The sequence below is a fragment of the Eurytemora carolleeae genome, unplaced genomic scaffold (assembly GCF_000591075.1).
Source record: "Eurytemora carolleeae unplaced genomic scaffold, Eaff_2.0 scaffold94, whole genome shotgun sequence".
Lineage (NCBI taxonomy): Eukaryota > Metazoa > Arthropoda > Copepoda > Calanoida > Temoridae > Eurytemora > Eurytemora carolleeae.
The window spans coordinates 94831-107942 of NW_019396036.1; the positions used below are offsets into that span (position 1 = coordinate 94831).

The 13112-nt window shown below is 37.2% G+C and overlaps 3 protein-coding genes across 3 annotated transcripts; all 3 read left to right on the forward strand.

Moving 5' to 3' along the window:
* Positions 1–4897: 4897 nt before the first annotated feature.
* LOC111698731 (transcription factor E2-alpha) lies at positions 4898–7460 on the forward strand. Its single transcript, XM_023469146.1, has 3 exons — positions 4898–5439; positions 5691–6155; positions 6646–7460. Exons 1-3 carry the CDS (start codon positions 5002–5004, stop codon positions 6769–6771), a joined length of 1029 nt encoding a protein of 342 aa, XP_023324914.1. The 5' UTR covers positions 4898–5001; the 3' UTR covers positions 6772–7460.
* Positions 7461–7486: 26 nt separating this feature from the next.
* LOC111698719 (uncharacterized) lies at positions 7487–9834 on the forward strand. The gene is made up of 2 exons (XM_023469138.1): positions 7487–8975; positions 9200–9834. The coding sequence occupies exon 1, from the start codon at positions 7507–7509 to the stop codon at positions 8647–8649; it is 1143 nt and encodes a 380-aa protein (XP_023324906.1). The 5' UTR covers positions 7487–7506; the 3' UTR covers positions 8650–8975; positions 9200–9834.
* On the forward strand, positions 9807–12498 carry LOC111698739 (transcription factor E2-alpha). The gene is made up of 2 exons (XM_023469158.1): positions 9807–9896; positions 10476–12498. Exon 2 carries the CDS (start codon positions 10501–10503, stop codon positions 11527–11529), a length of 1029 nt encoding a protein of 342 aa, XP_023324926.1. The 5' UTR covers positions 9807–9896; positions 10476–10500; the 3' UTR covers positions 11530–12498.
* The last annotated feature ends 614 nt before the right edge of the window (positions 12499–13112 follow it).

Genomic DNA, 13112 nt, shown 5'->3' on the forward strand with positions numbered 1-13112 from the left:
TATCCATCTACCTTCCATCTATCCCTCTACCTTCTTTCTATCCCTCTACCTTCCTTCTTTCCCTCTACTTTCCCTCTATCTCTCTTCCTTCCTTCCAGCCCTCCACCTTTCTTCCAGCCCTCTACCTTCCTTGCATCCCTTTACCTTCCTTCTATCCCTCTACCTTCCTTCCATCCATCCCTCTACCTTCCTTGCATCCCTTTACCTTCCTTCCATCCCCCTACCTTCTTTCAATCCCTCTGCCTTTCTTCCATCCATCCCTCTACCTTCCTTTCATCCCATTACCTTCCTTCTATCCCTCTACCTTACTTTCGTCCCTCTTCCTTCCTCCCATCACTCCACCTTTCTTCGATCCCTCTACCTTCCTTCCCCCTACCTTCCTTTCATCCCTTTACCTTCATTCAATCCCTCCACCTTCCTTCAATCTCACTACCTTCCTTGTATCCCACTACCTTCCTTCCATCCATCCGTCTATCTTCCGACAATCCCTACCTTCCTTCCATCCCTTTTACCTTCCTTCTATCCCTCCAACTCTCTTCCACCCTTCCACCTTCCTTCCATCCGTCTATCTTCCTTCCATTCCTCTACCTTCCTTCCAGCCCTTTACCTTCCTTCCATCCCTCTACGTTCATTCCATCCCCATAACTTCCTTCCATCCCTACCTTTCTTCCATCCCTCTTACCTTCCTTTTATCCCTCCAATTTGCTTCCACCCTTCCACCTTCCATCCGTCTATCTTCCTTCCATTCCTCTACCTTCCTTCCAGCCCTTTACCCTCCTTCAATCCCTCTACGTTCCTTCCATCCCCGTAACTTCCTTCCATCTCCATAACTTCCTTCCATCCCTCTACGTTCCTTCCATCCCTCTGCGTTCCTTCCATCCCTCTACGTTCCTTCCATCCCCATAACTTCCGTCCATCCCTCTACGTTCCTTCCATACCCATAACTTCCTTCCATCCCTCTACGTTCCTTCCATCCCCATAACTTCCTTCCATCCCTTTACCTTCCTTCAGTCCCCCTGATTACCTTTCTTTCATACATTTACCTTCCACCCCCCTGGCCCCTTCTTCAATATATCCCGTGATCTCCTTTACATGGACTAACTAAATTTAAGAAGTTCAACTTTTTAAATGTTAGAGAAAGGTTTCTTTAAATAAGTAATTTAAATTCAGATTTTTCCCAGTGAAATGATTCGTGATTGATAAGAATCATTTAAGAGATAAAAACTGAACAATATTCTCCAATCTTTATACTTACTGAATTACTATATTTTTCTTCTCCTATATATTCTCTGGTTGGAGAAGAAAATATATTAATTAACCCAACTATAACTAAGTCTTGAACCACCAAGATTTATGAAGGTTTAAGAAAATAAAAGAGCAATTAGAGAACTCTTCCCTCTCATTAAATATTCATCCTCTTCTAGCAATATTACTCGGTTTGAGAGAACAGTTTTTTGTTCAATTATCCACCCCCTCTCCTCATCCCCACTCTCCCTTCTCCTCATCCCCCCCCCATCTCCTTTCCTATGATGAGGGTATAATTATCGAAACTTGAGATATTAATTATTTAAATGGCGTTTTTACTTAGATTATTGATTTATTCCTCATTTTTGGTTTAATTTAGCCATAAAATTCCTTTTTTTATTTTGAATCAGTGATTAGGATCCATTTAAATTTGATGCAGATCCGGATCCAGGTCATGAACATTTCTAAAAGATTTACTGATTTTTGAACAGATGAAGAATTTTAAAATATTCGTTTAGTTTAGATTTGGGTTTTGAGAGCAAAAGAATTTTGTTTGATATTTTGCCCCTTGGATTCGGATCCGTGGATCCGCATACTTTTGCGCATCCGGATTCAGATCCAGGAAACCAAAATGTTGGGATACAACAGATTCGGATTCTAAGCATGTTTTAGTAAAGAAAATAAAAATAAAATTTTGACAAATAAAACGTAGTTTAACTTTCATCTGAATTATGATTTCCCTTAATGACTATAATCCCATGTCGTTTTTCCTCTAATATAGAATAGAATTAATGCATGGGTGTAAATTTTCTTGAAATATCATCTCCCCGTCTTTGAAAATCATTGTTCCCCCATATGTTAGGGTTTTGTATATGAATTTTTGGGTTTAAAATAGTAATAAGGGTGAAATTTTAACTTTTCTTTTTTCCCCAAAGTGTCAAAAATCATTATTAAAATATAAACCTCTGAAATATTGTGTATGATCTATTATTCATGGGAATTAATAACAAGAAATCTTTAGTTCGGATGAACTGGTATTGTTTTTTACCCTTTTCCATTGGTTAGTTTGAGTGTGAGTATAATTGTGTGAGACTGTGAAGGAATTGTCTGATTCTGTCATATCCATTCTTCATTATTCTTAGCATTGCATATATACATCTTTATCCTCCCTCCCTCCCATATATACATCTTTATCCCCCGCCCCCCCCCCCCACATCTCTATATATGTATCCTCCCCCTTTCCGCATAGAAATCTAGGGGAAAAAAAACCTGAAAGACATTTAATCAGTCCCATCGGTTATTTCCAATTTTCACACCAATTGTTTAAACCTTCTTTTTGAAAACAATAACTAAGAAATTATTTGTTATTTTTTACAAACAGTTTTGTTTTAAAACAAATCCATTCTTTAGTGGTTTATTGTTCACGCATTGCCCCGTCTTTCCCCCTGGATAAATCCTTCTCCCTAAAGATATGTATATATCTGAATCCAACGGAGGGAAGTGAGGCAAATAATTAATTGTTTTCCATATTGATTTTACATTTAACGTTTATGCATCTCATCCTTTAGTTGTAATATCCCCCCTCTCAATCTTAAAAAAGATTCACCACAAAAAGAAAAAATCTGCTCAATTTTTTTCTGGGGGGGGATCAACGAGTTTATAGTATTTCTGAAAATATTTAGTGAAGAGAATTTGTTTTCCATTTAACTATTGAAATCCACTACACCTTTATCGTGTGCAGGATTACATTTTACAGAGCAATATTTCATCAATAATAAACTGGTTCTGAGAAAACTGAGTAAAATTCAAGATACAAAACCTCCCCATACACTTGCACTCCGAAAGCGTACTGCATATTTGATGTTTGTACTGTATGAATAGGCCATAATCTCTTAATATCCTTGATTAGTAAACTGTCCCAAGTATACACTTTCCTTATTATATATTTAGTGAACTGGAGTTCTGACACTAAAAAATGCAAATAAATTGCTTACCTATCATTTATTTTTACGATCCAAATTCTATCGTTAAAGCGGGAAGATTCTTGAATGTTTACCTTTTTCTTCTTTTTGTTCGACTTTAATCATGTAAATGGGTTGATCATAGATCAAGTAATGGTCTAGGGTTAGCTTTGGAATCTAATTATTTTCTCGTCATTGGAAAACATATACATTTCTAGATGAGATGTTTCATATTGACGGGGCGGGAAGGGGGGGGGTGTTGTAATTTCTACTCCATAATTTTTTTTCGGGGGGGGGGAGGGGGGAGGGCTTAGGTCCTACATAAATAGAATTATCAGTGTCCACGGTCTCCAACAATTTAATGGATATTTTCTACAGCTTAATATGTTTATTAGGAAGGTAAGGATATAAAACTGTCAGAAAACTCCAGGATTTCAATACTCAGGGTAAAAAAGAAACACGCAACGGGGGGGATATATAGCCTGAAATATGAATATTCATGAAATATCAAAGAAAAAGTATGGATTATGTTAATTTAAATGATAGTTCTCTTCTTTATGAAAACCTTTTTTTCTGAGGACAGGGGGAGAGGAGGCCGTGTTAGGATCCCAGAAATATCTTTAGTTTTCTCCAGACAACTAGTTCCATTAGGTTCAGAGTAGTTCTCCAGACAACTAGTTCTATTAGGTTCAGAGTAGTTCTCCATACAACCTGTTCTATTAGGTTCAGAGTAGTTCTTTAACCCATTCTATTAGGTTCAGAGTTGGTCTTCAATTTGTTAATATAGGTTCAAGAGTAGAAATGTTGGAAAAATCGGTGTAATTAAACTGTGTTATTAAATCTCTGTGTGTACACTGTAAACCTAAACTGATAAAAGATTTGATGATAGATAATATTAATTCTATAAATACTAGGCTTCCGGGCGCTCGGGGCCTCTCTTTCTTTTTACTTCAAATTTTATTTGAACTTTTTCTCCGTACATAATAAAGGAGTAACAATGTTAGGTTTTGCAGATTTTTCTATTATATGAATTCTATTATTCTATAAACGTCCTTAGGATTATTATTTAAGATCCTACAAGATTTTTGGATTTGATCGGTTCAGCCGTTTTGATGTTCATTGGATACCAACAAAAAGAACTAGGCAAATATTTAAGTAGAAATATATAAAATAGATCTAGTATAATTATTATTTTGTGAATAAAGATGTATTTTAAATCTTCCATTAAATAAACCTCCTTTTAGATAAATTTATTAAGTTGATAAATGAATTTGTCCAGAATTATATTTTCTGAAGAAAATGGTTTTACAAAATCTTACATAATTTTTTAGGGAAAAATTCTTTCTTTGGAACTTTGAAATTCTTTGAAACTTGATTAAGCATTTCAACAATGATAATAATTATGATAAGGATGATAATAATGATTGATTTAAAGATATTTGTCGTTCTGTCCAAATTTAATTCTTATCTCGTCACAGTTTCAAGTCTCTCAGTGTTTAAATATAAACAGGAGGAGTACTAAAAACCGAGGACAGATTTAGAGAAGAAATGATCCGTTTATTTAGTCTGTATGTATACTTGAACCCGGGCAGCACTGAATAAACAGATCAGAAAATTTATTTTTCATAAACTTACCAAAATAATTAGAACTTTTCTCAAAATAAAATTTGTAAAATGACTTTTCTTGAAGGTTTAACTTTAAAATGTTTATTTTCAGACAACCTCGATTAATATGTATAGATGTGTCTCTAGGTATACCCAGATATAGATAGATCTAGGTATCTCTAGGTGTAAGATGAGTATGACAGGACGAGGAGGACCTGAAGGGGACCCAATGGATCTTTACCAGGTCTTCCAGTCTAGTTATAACAAGATAACTAAACATGAATATTCTGAACCCTACCCCTCGGCTCATGAACAGTATCAGGACTCAAGATACTTTCCACTCGAGGCTAGAGCTCAGTGTAAAAGTGAAAAGGTTGTGGACGAGAGACAATGGTACGGAGAAACCTCCCAGTATCCTGATCCTAGTGTGTACTATCCAGCCCCCCTGGAGCAGGACTGGGCTGTAGAATATCCTCAATATCCTACAGAGCCTCCTGCTCTACAGTCCTATTCTATACCCGGAGCAGGGTTTAGTCCTGCTCCGTCAACTTATCCTCGCCCCTCCGGTCAACATAATCAGTTAGACGATGCAATACATATTCTTAGAAACCATGTAGACTTTTCACAGGTAAAGAACATTTTACAACATTTTAAAACTTATATTAATCCATTTTAAAGGGACTTCCCACTAAAATTACAGTGACTCTCCATTTGAAAAAATGCACGTACAATTCACAACGGTACATTTTAAACCATTGTCTGGGCAAATATTTTACGACATCTTCCTCATTGTTTCTTAGATAAAAGTTTTAAAGGAGACCGTTGTAAATCTGGCAAATCGATAATCCTGTAAAAGATAAATATTTTTCAATTTTTCAGAATTTGCAAAATTCGGGTATTATCTCTCCGCCTGTATCAGGGTTAGCTCCGGCCTACTCCGACGAATATCAAATCCCAGGGCACCAGAACCCTCCCGGAGCTCTTCGGAAACGGAAACTGAGCGAGGCGGCGAGCAGCAGTTGTTCTCCAACACCCAGCGCCACTTCCGGTTCCGGTTCCGGTCGGCGAAATAAAAAGCGAAAAACGTTCGACAATGAAGACGATGATGACGATCTTCCGCCGGAGCAAAAATTCGAAAAAGACACTGAGCGTCGCTCGTCCAATAATGCGCGCGAGCGTATTCGTATCAGAGATATCAACGATGCCCTGAAGGAACTAGGAACAATCTGTATGTCCCACCTGAAGTCGGATAAACCCCAGACCAAACTTGGAATCCTAAATGTTGCTGTGGATGTTATCATGAACCTGGAGCAGCAGGTTCGGGAGAGAAATCTGAACCCCAAGGTTGGTTAATTTTTTTTTGATTTGATTGAAACAATATTTTGTTCAAATCTTTTGGTTAAAAAATTCTTGTGCCGTCAATAAAGAGATAAATGGATAAATACTTCGCTTTATCATTATTCCTTGTAAGTAACTTATTGAATAAGGGGTAGCAACGAAACCTTAAGAGATTTATAAGGTATTTAATTTAAAAGAAATGTCGTAGTAATTTTAAATTACCTTTTATTTAAATAGGGACGCCCAGTTCACAGTGGTACTCTTCAAACCTTTCTCGGATTTTTATGAATAAATATATTTTCTCAGAAATTCAGTAATTTTTACCAAGAAACCACAAATGAAAAAAAACGAGAGAAAAACATTGAAAATTTATCATTCTTGATAATACAAAGCTTTTAAGGGAACCTTGATATAAAGTATACAGTCCTCTTAGATTGTTTAAACTGTTTCTAAAAATATCCTGATAAACCATTCAAAATCAAACTTCAATTTTAAGGTTGCATGCTTGAAGAGAAGAGAGGATGGGAAGGTAGATAATCTAGGAACTAATTCCGGGTTCCCCTCTCAGCCAGTCTCCGGGTTCCCAGGTTCCAGCTGGTACCCAGATACAAACCTGTCCTAACCGTTCAAACTCGAGCCAAGTTGTCAATGAGTTCGTTTTGTGGCTTCACCCGTTCTGTGATATTATTATCTCTGTGAACAACCCTTAAACATGGCAAGGACTTGAATTCGTAAAAGAAAACCAAATTGTTGCATTTTCCCGCCACCCCCTAAATACCTGAATAATTACCATGAATTCAAACTTTAACTTAGGACTGTTTAAAATTTCTTTTACTTTTTTTCTTTTTTTGTATATTATGAATCTAATGAGATTAATTAGATCTGTAATTGACATTTCTCTGAGAAACTAAAAAAACTTTGAAGTATTAAGATCTGAATTACTATTTCCACACGTGAACTTTATGCACGACCTTGTAAAAAATCGGTAAATTATGTAAAAAAAAAAGTGTTATTTCTGAGAAAGTGTAAACCTAATCTAACATATATTTGAAACTTTGTCAAATAACCTACTCTTTTCCATGATCTTGCCATGTGTCTTCCTACACTTGAGTTACTGTAAAGATATTTTATTCTGATCTCCCGTCCATCCAGGATATATCCAAGTGGTTCCAACCCTAATCAAAGAGCCTAAAACTTCATATCGTTCTAATCCACCGCAAATCTGACCTTGTTTTACACTTTACACACTTGAATTTTTAATCTGTTCTAGGCTAGGATAATAGGATTTAAATAGTTCTATTTGATTTCAGATTAGAGAATGGAGTTTTCAGACTGAGTTTGATGTTGGAATTCCAAGATGAGCGCAGTGGAGGAGGATCACATGAAACTGTACCAGAGGTTCACCGAGTCCTTCAACAAGATCACTAAACAAGAGGAGACTACGTCTTACCAGGAGATCAGGGATCCAGGGAACGAGTTCAACCTGGATTATAATCTTGTAAGCAATGGAGTCTCCGTCCCAACCCAGGGATTTGCATCAGATCCACAATACTTCCCGTTCTCCGGCCAGGGTGCGGACCAAAGACAGGGTTGGTTTCCTCCAGCTCCGGAGTTCCAGGTAACGGGGGATCCTGGAGCATACATTCATACTAAACCCGAACCTTCCTACGAACAACTAACGCTGTCAGGATACGATTGGCAGCAACCCTTCCTCCCAGCTCAACCTGTATACGACGAAGGCGTTCCTAGCAGTGGGTACACGCCCAGTCCTGCACCATCAACTCCCGTCTCCACCCCCTTCTCCCCCCGCCTAGACATTGTAGGAAACATGAATCTACCGTTGCAATCTCCATTAGAGATGGATGACGCCCTTAACATTCTTAAAACACATGCCGACAGTAAAGTCCAATTGTACGGACCAGGATTAGAGAATGCGCCAATCATCCCTCAGAAGATGAATTTGAAACGGAAAAGTGATGTTTCCGATCCGGGGTTTGACGAGTTCCGACCGAGTAGCAGTAGTAGTAGTTGTGGAGGAAAAGGACGGGGTCGGAGTAAAAAATCTCGCAAGTTTGACGACGCCGAGGATGCTGAGGACGCATCTATGGACCCTGAGGAGAAGGACGCGAAGGATAAAGAGAGAAGGTTTGCCAACAACCAGAGAGAACGGGTTCGAATCAAGGATATCAATGATGCATTAAAGGAGCTGGGACGTATTTGTAGTTCTCATCAGAAGTCTGATAAACCGATGACAAAGTTAGGAATATTAAACAACGCTGTAGATGTGATCATGGCCCTGGAGCAGCAGGTTAGAGAGCGAAACCTTAATCCTAAAGTCGCGTGCCTAAAACGACGCGAGGAGGGAGGACCTAACGACTGTTTATCTCCTAGTCCTAGTGGATTATACGGAGTTTCATCTACCCCTGGATCCACCTATGTTTATTCCCCTGATCTGAGCTCAGATTCTATGACGCTTCCATCAGCTCCGTTCTCCTCCTAACACTGAGCTCGGACACATTTAACACCAGGAAACCTTGTAATCATTCTCCACCTTGTGTCCGAACCCCGGAGTAAACTTGAACCCTGAAGTGCAGGGATGGAGAAGTAACATCAAGTTTTCGGATAATATGTTGCCTTCTGTCCTAGCACCTTGCCCTTTAATTTTAGAATTATTAATTTTACCTGGAATTGAACTTTTCTTCCGCATTTTTTACCCTCAATTTTTATTACCAGGACCAATAATATAGAAGTTTGTAGATATTTATTCTTGTAACGTTTCAGTAAATCCTTTGATATTCAAGTGTACATATCAAAAAACATTGCATTGTGAGTTAATATTCAAGTGTACATATCAAAAAAACATTGCATTGTGAGTTGATATTCAAGTGTACATATCAAAAACATTGCATTGTGAGTTGATATTTAAGTGTACATATCAAAAACATTGCATTGTGAGTTGATATACATTTGTACATATCAAAAACATTGCATTGTGAGTTGATATTCAGGTGTACATATTAAAAACATTGCATTGTGAATTGATATTTAAGTGAACATATCAAAAAACATTGCATTGTGAGTTGATATTCAGGTGTACATATTAAAAAAAAACATTACATTGTGAGAAAATAACATTACAGAACGTTTTTTATTTTTATTTTGTAAAAATTTTAATGTCTTATTGTTTAGTACCAGCATCACGCAGCCAAGTCTGTATCAACGGGATGGAAAGTTTCTTAGTTTAAAAAACAAAAGTTAAAAATTTGATTTTCTTTATTTTCTTCTTTTTTGGTGTTTTGAAATATTTCTGTCTTGGTTATTGATGAATTAAAGAAAGTTTTATTTGTAATTATTTAACATTATATAACTTTTCATAACTAGGCTTTCTCGACATATACAATTTTGCTTTTAAAACTTTCTTTCTCATCATGATCATTTTTAATCTTTGTGATCCTCTCTTAGTTGAATCTGATATTTCCTAAGATTATTGTCCAACTCTGTACAAACCTGTCAGCAGGCATTTATGCAATCTTTTATAAGCATATTCTCATGTTAGCTCCAGGTACTAGGTATATACACAGGAATCAAACCCTTGTATGTTCACCAGTACCCGGAGCAGGGTTAGAACCTAAATCCTGTTTACAAACAATAATTGCTTCCTAATCTAAACTGGAATATTTTCAGATTTAAGAATGCAGCTGAGTTCTTGATTAATTGATAGATTGGTTGGATCTTACCTGTTTACACGTGAGTATAATTACTAGAAATTATTTTTAAATATTGTACAAAAAAAAAGTTGAAAGTGAATTCTACAGGGTTGCCCACAAAGGATGAGACTGTAAAGACGACTTAAAACTCTAAAATAAGACGATTTGAAGCTTGATTTCTGGTTTTGCATTCAAATGAGTATTTTGATGGTTTACTAAATGATCCAAGCACAGAAATATGCTAGTTTTGGCCTACAAGGAACCCTGAATGCAAGAAAACGGACCAAACAAATTCCGTAGAATCGTCACTGAAGTCTCATCCGTTGTGATTGATTGATTAATGTTGGGTAACCCTGTATCATAAAATAAATGATATCTCATCGTATTTAATATTTTCGTTTTATTTCTGATCAATTATCTGTATAAAGTTTTAAGTGTCTTAGTTTTCTTGAAAGTTTTAATATTATTTCTAATGCCCGTTTATTGACACTCGGAAGATCTTAAAATTCCTTTTTTACATGGACACTTTTANCATGGACACTTTAATCTATTTTTACATGGACACTTTTATCTATTTTTTATTTCAGTATTTTGTTTATCCAGGATTTAACCTGTTTAGATTGTTGGTATCACGTGACTCTAGGATGAACGAGGATGATCCCCTGCAGTTGTATCAGAAGTTTACGGAGAGTTTCAACAAGATTACTCGGAACACGGAACCCAACGAGTTCGGGAACTATGAGCAGGAACACATGAGCGCAGAGATGCACTATCCTCCCCAGTTTCACGAGCACAAACCTGATGGATTTATTCCGGCGCTTAATCAGGGTCAGGTAGCAGAGCCGAGGCTAGACTGGTACAGTCCGGCCTTTCCGCCGGTCAATGATCCGGCGCAGTACGCTACCTACTCAAACCTACAGAGTTACGAGGCGTATGAACAATCTTTTCCAGTCCAAGACATGAGCTTCGCTAGCAACAAAGATCTGGACAGTGTGTTTGGACATCCGCCGGCGACCATGCTTTATCCTACCACAATGCCTTCAGTGCCAACCGTTCTTGAACCACATCCTGGTTCAGCTAGTCCAGGGTTTCCGCAGCAGTTTCAAGTTCCACCCTTGGATGATCCTCGAACCCCTCTCTACTCCTCGTCCCTGGAGGAGCAGCCCAGCAGCTCATCTAGCAGTGGAGGAAAGGGATCCAGAGGACGGCCGAGAAGTAAAAAGATCCGAAAATCCGAGGACGCGGAGAATGCGGAGGATGAATCTCTAGACCCGGAGGAGAAGGATAAAAAAGACAAGGACAGGAGATGGAGCAACAACCAGAGAGAACGGGTTAGAATTAGAGATATCAATGATGCATTGAAGGAACTGGGAAGGATTTGTAGTTCTCACATGAAGTCTGATAAACCGATGACAAAGTTAGGAATCATGAACAACGCTGTAGATGTTATCCTAGGCCTGGAGCAGCAGGTTAGAGAGCGGAACCTGAACCCTAGGCTAGCCTGCCTAAAACGAAGGGAGGAGGGCGGAGCTGGAGAATCCTGGCAACAAAACTCCGCCCTCAGTCCATCGCCAGGACTTGGACACGACTCTCCGGGTCTATCTCATCCTTCCTCAATGTCAGACGGTTTTCCACAATCAGGATCAAACTCGGATGGATTCGTCTACCAATAGGATTAAATCTCAACCCTTCTCTCTCTCTCTTACCAGACACTTGTTCCTTATTTAACTTCCTGAACTAATCCTGTCCAGTACAGCTCAAATCTCCAAGGCCCAACCATGTTGAATTGTGAAACTTGTCTGAATCATATCACTACGTTACATATTAAAAGTCCAATTTTTATTCCAAGTTGCATTTTATACATTATAAAATTTTCTTCTTGATCTGACGCAAGAAATGAAGAAAGCTAGATGATTTATAAGTTTGTTTTTGTAAATAATTTGTCTGTTTTATCTAAGAATCATGAATTCTAAAAATCTCCATTTTTTAATATAAATGAGGACGAAAATTTATGAGAACTTCCCTTTTTGCCAGTCTTGTTAAATAATATGATATTACATCAGATCTGAGATGTTTGGTAAAAAAACAAGATTGCTTTCCAACCTATAGAATATTGAGATTTCAATCTTTAGTTTAATAAAGTTGGAACTATATCTACATAGTTCTATTAAATATCTAAAATATCGACACAATTCAAATTTGTGACCTGCATCACCCTAAAGGGACTGTTTCCTTTCATTTAAAGAGTTACAGGTCCGATTCACAACTGTATCATTTAAACCTTTATCTGAGCAAATTGATGAGATATCTTGGTTTTTCTTATCGAAAACGGATATTTTTCGTATGCAGTTTCGTTTAAAAGTGCAGCTATGAGCAGCAAAGACCAGGAAGGAAACTGATATAAAGGTAGAATAACGATGATGATAGTTATTCTATAGTTACTTGGATGAATGTTAGGGTACCGTTGTGAATCAGACAAACAAGTATAGAATTGAAGGAACAGTCTTTTTAATATCGGATGATAACCATCACAAGCCTGGATTTACAAAACTTCATAAATTAGTTTAAGCAATTAGTCAAAATTTAGATTATATTTTGGGTAAATTGTAATAATTTGTAAATATATTAAGCTATGTAATGAATTTGTTTAAATAAATTTGTATGCTCTCTGGGTATAAGTGACTCAAATCGGAATTTTAAGAAAAATCGGAGTTCGGGGATTTAGATTTGATCAATTCGAACGGATATGCAAGCCAGCGTAAAGCCAATTTTCAAAAGAAAGAAAACAAGATCGTGATGGGCATTTTATGCTACAGGGTTACCCACAGAGGACGAGTCTTCAGATACGATTAAATGGAATTTATATCCATAATTCCCTGCAACTGGAAACTTGTTCTTTTCTTTGCCAAGTATTTCAATAAGTCATTAAAAGACTGTTCAAGGCAGAAGACGTTTAGTCATCTTTAAGAGTTTACGGTCGTCTGTTCAGTCTCATGTTGTACTTATCAGTTAACCCGTTCTGGGATGAAGAGAACAAAATATGTGGACTATAATTTACATTCAGGGGCGTATTCAGGAATTAGTCTAGGGGTGGACTAAACCCTTTTTTCTGGCTAGAATGGGCATAGCAACTTAGATTTCACTGATCCCTTCCCCCCTGTTTACATTTAAATATTATTAAAAACTAAATAAATTAGAATTAAAGGTCTAAATCTCTGACTTTGGACTAATTTAAGCCAAACAAATATTATTTTCA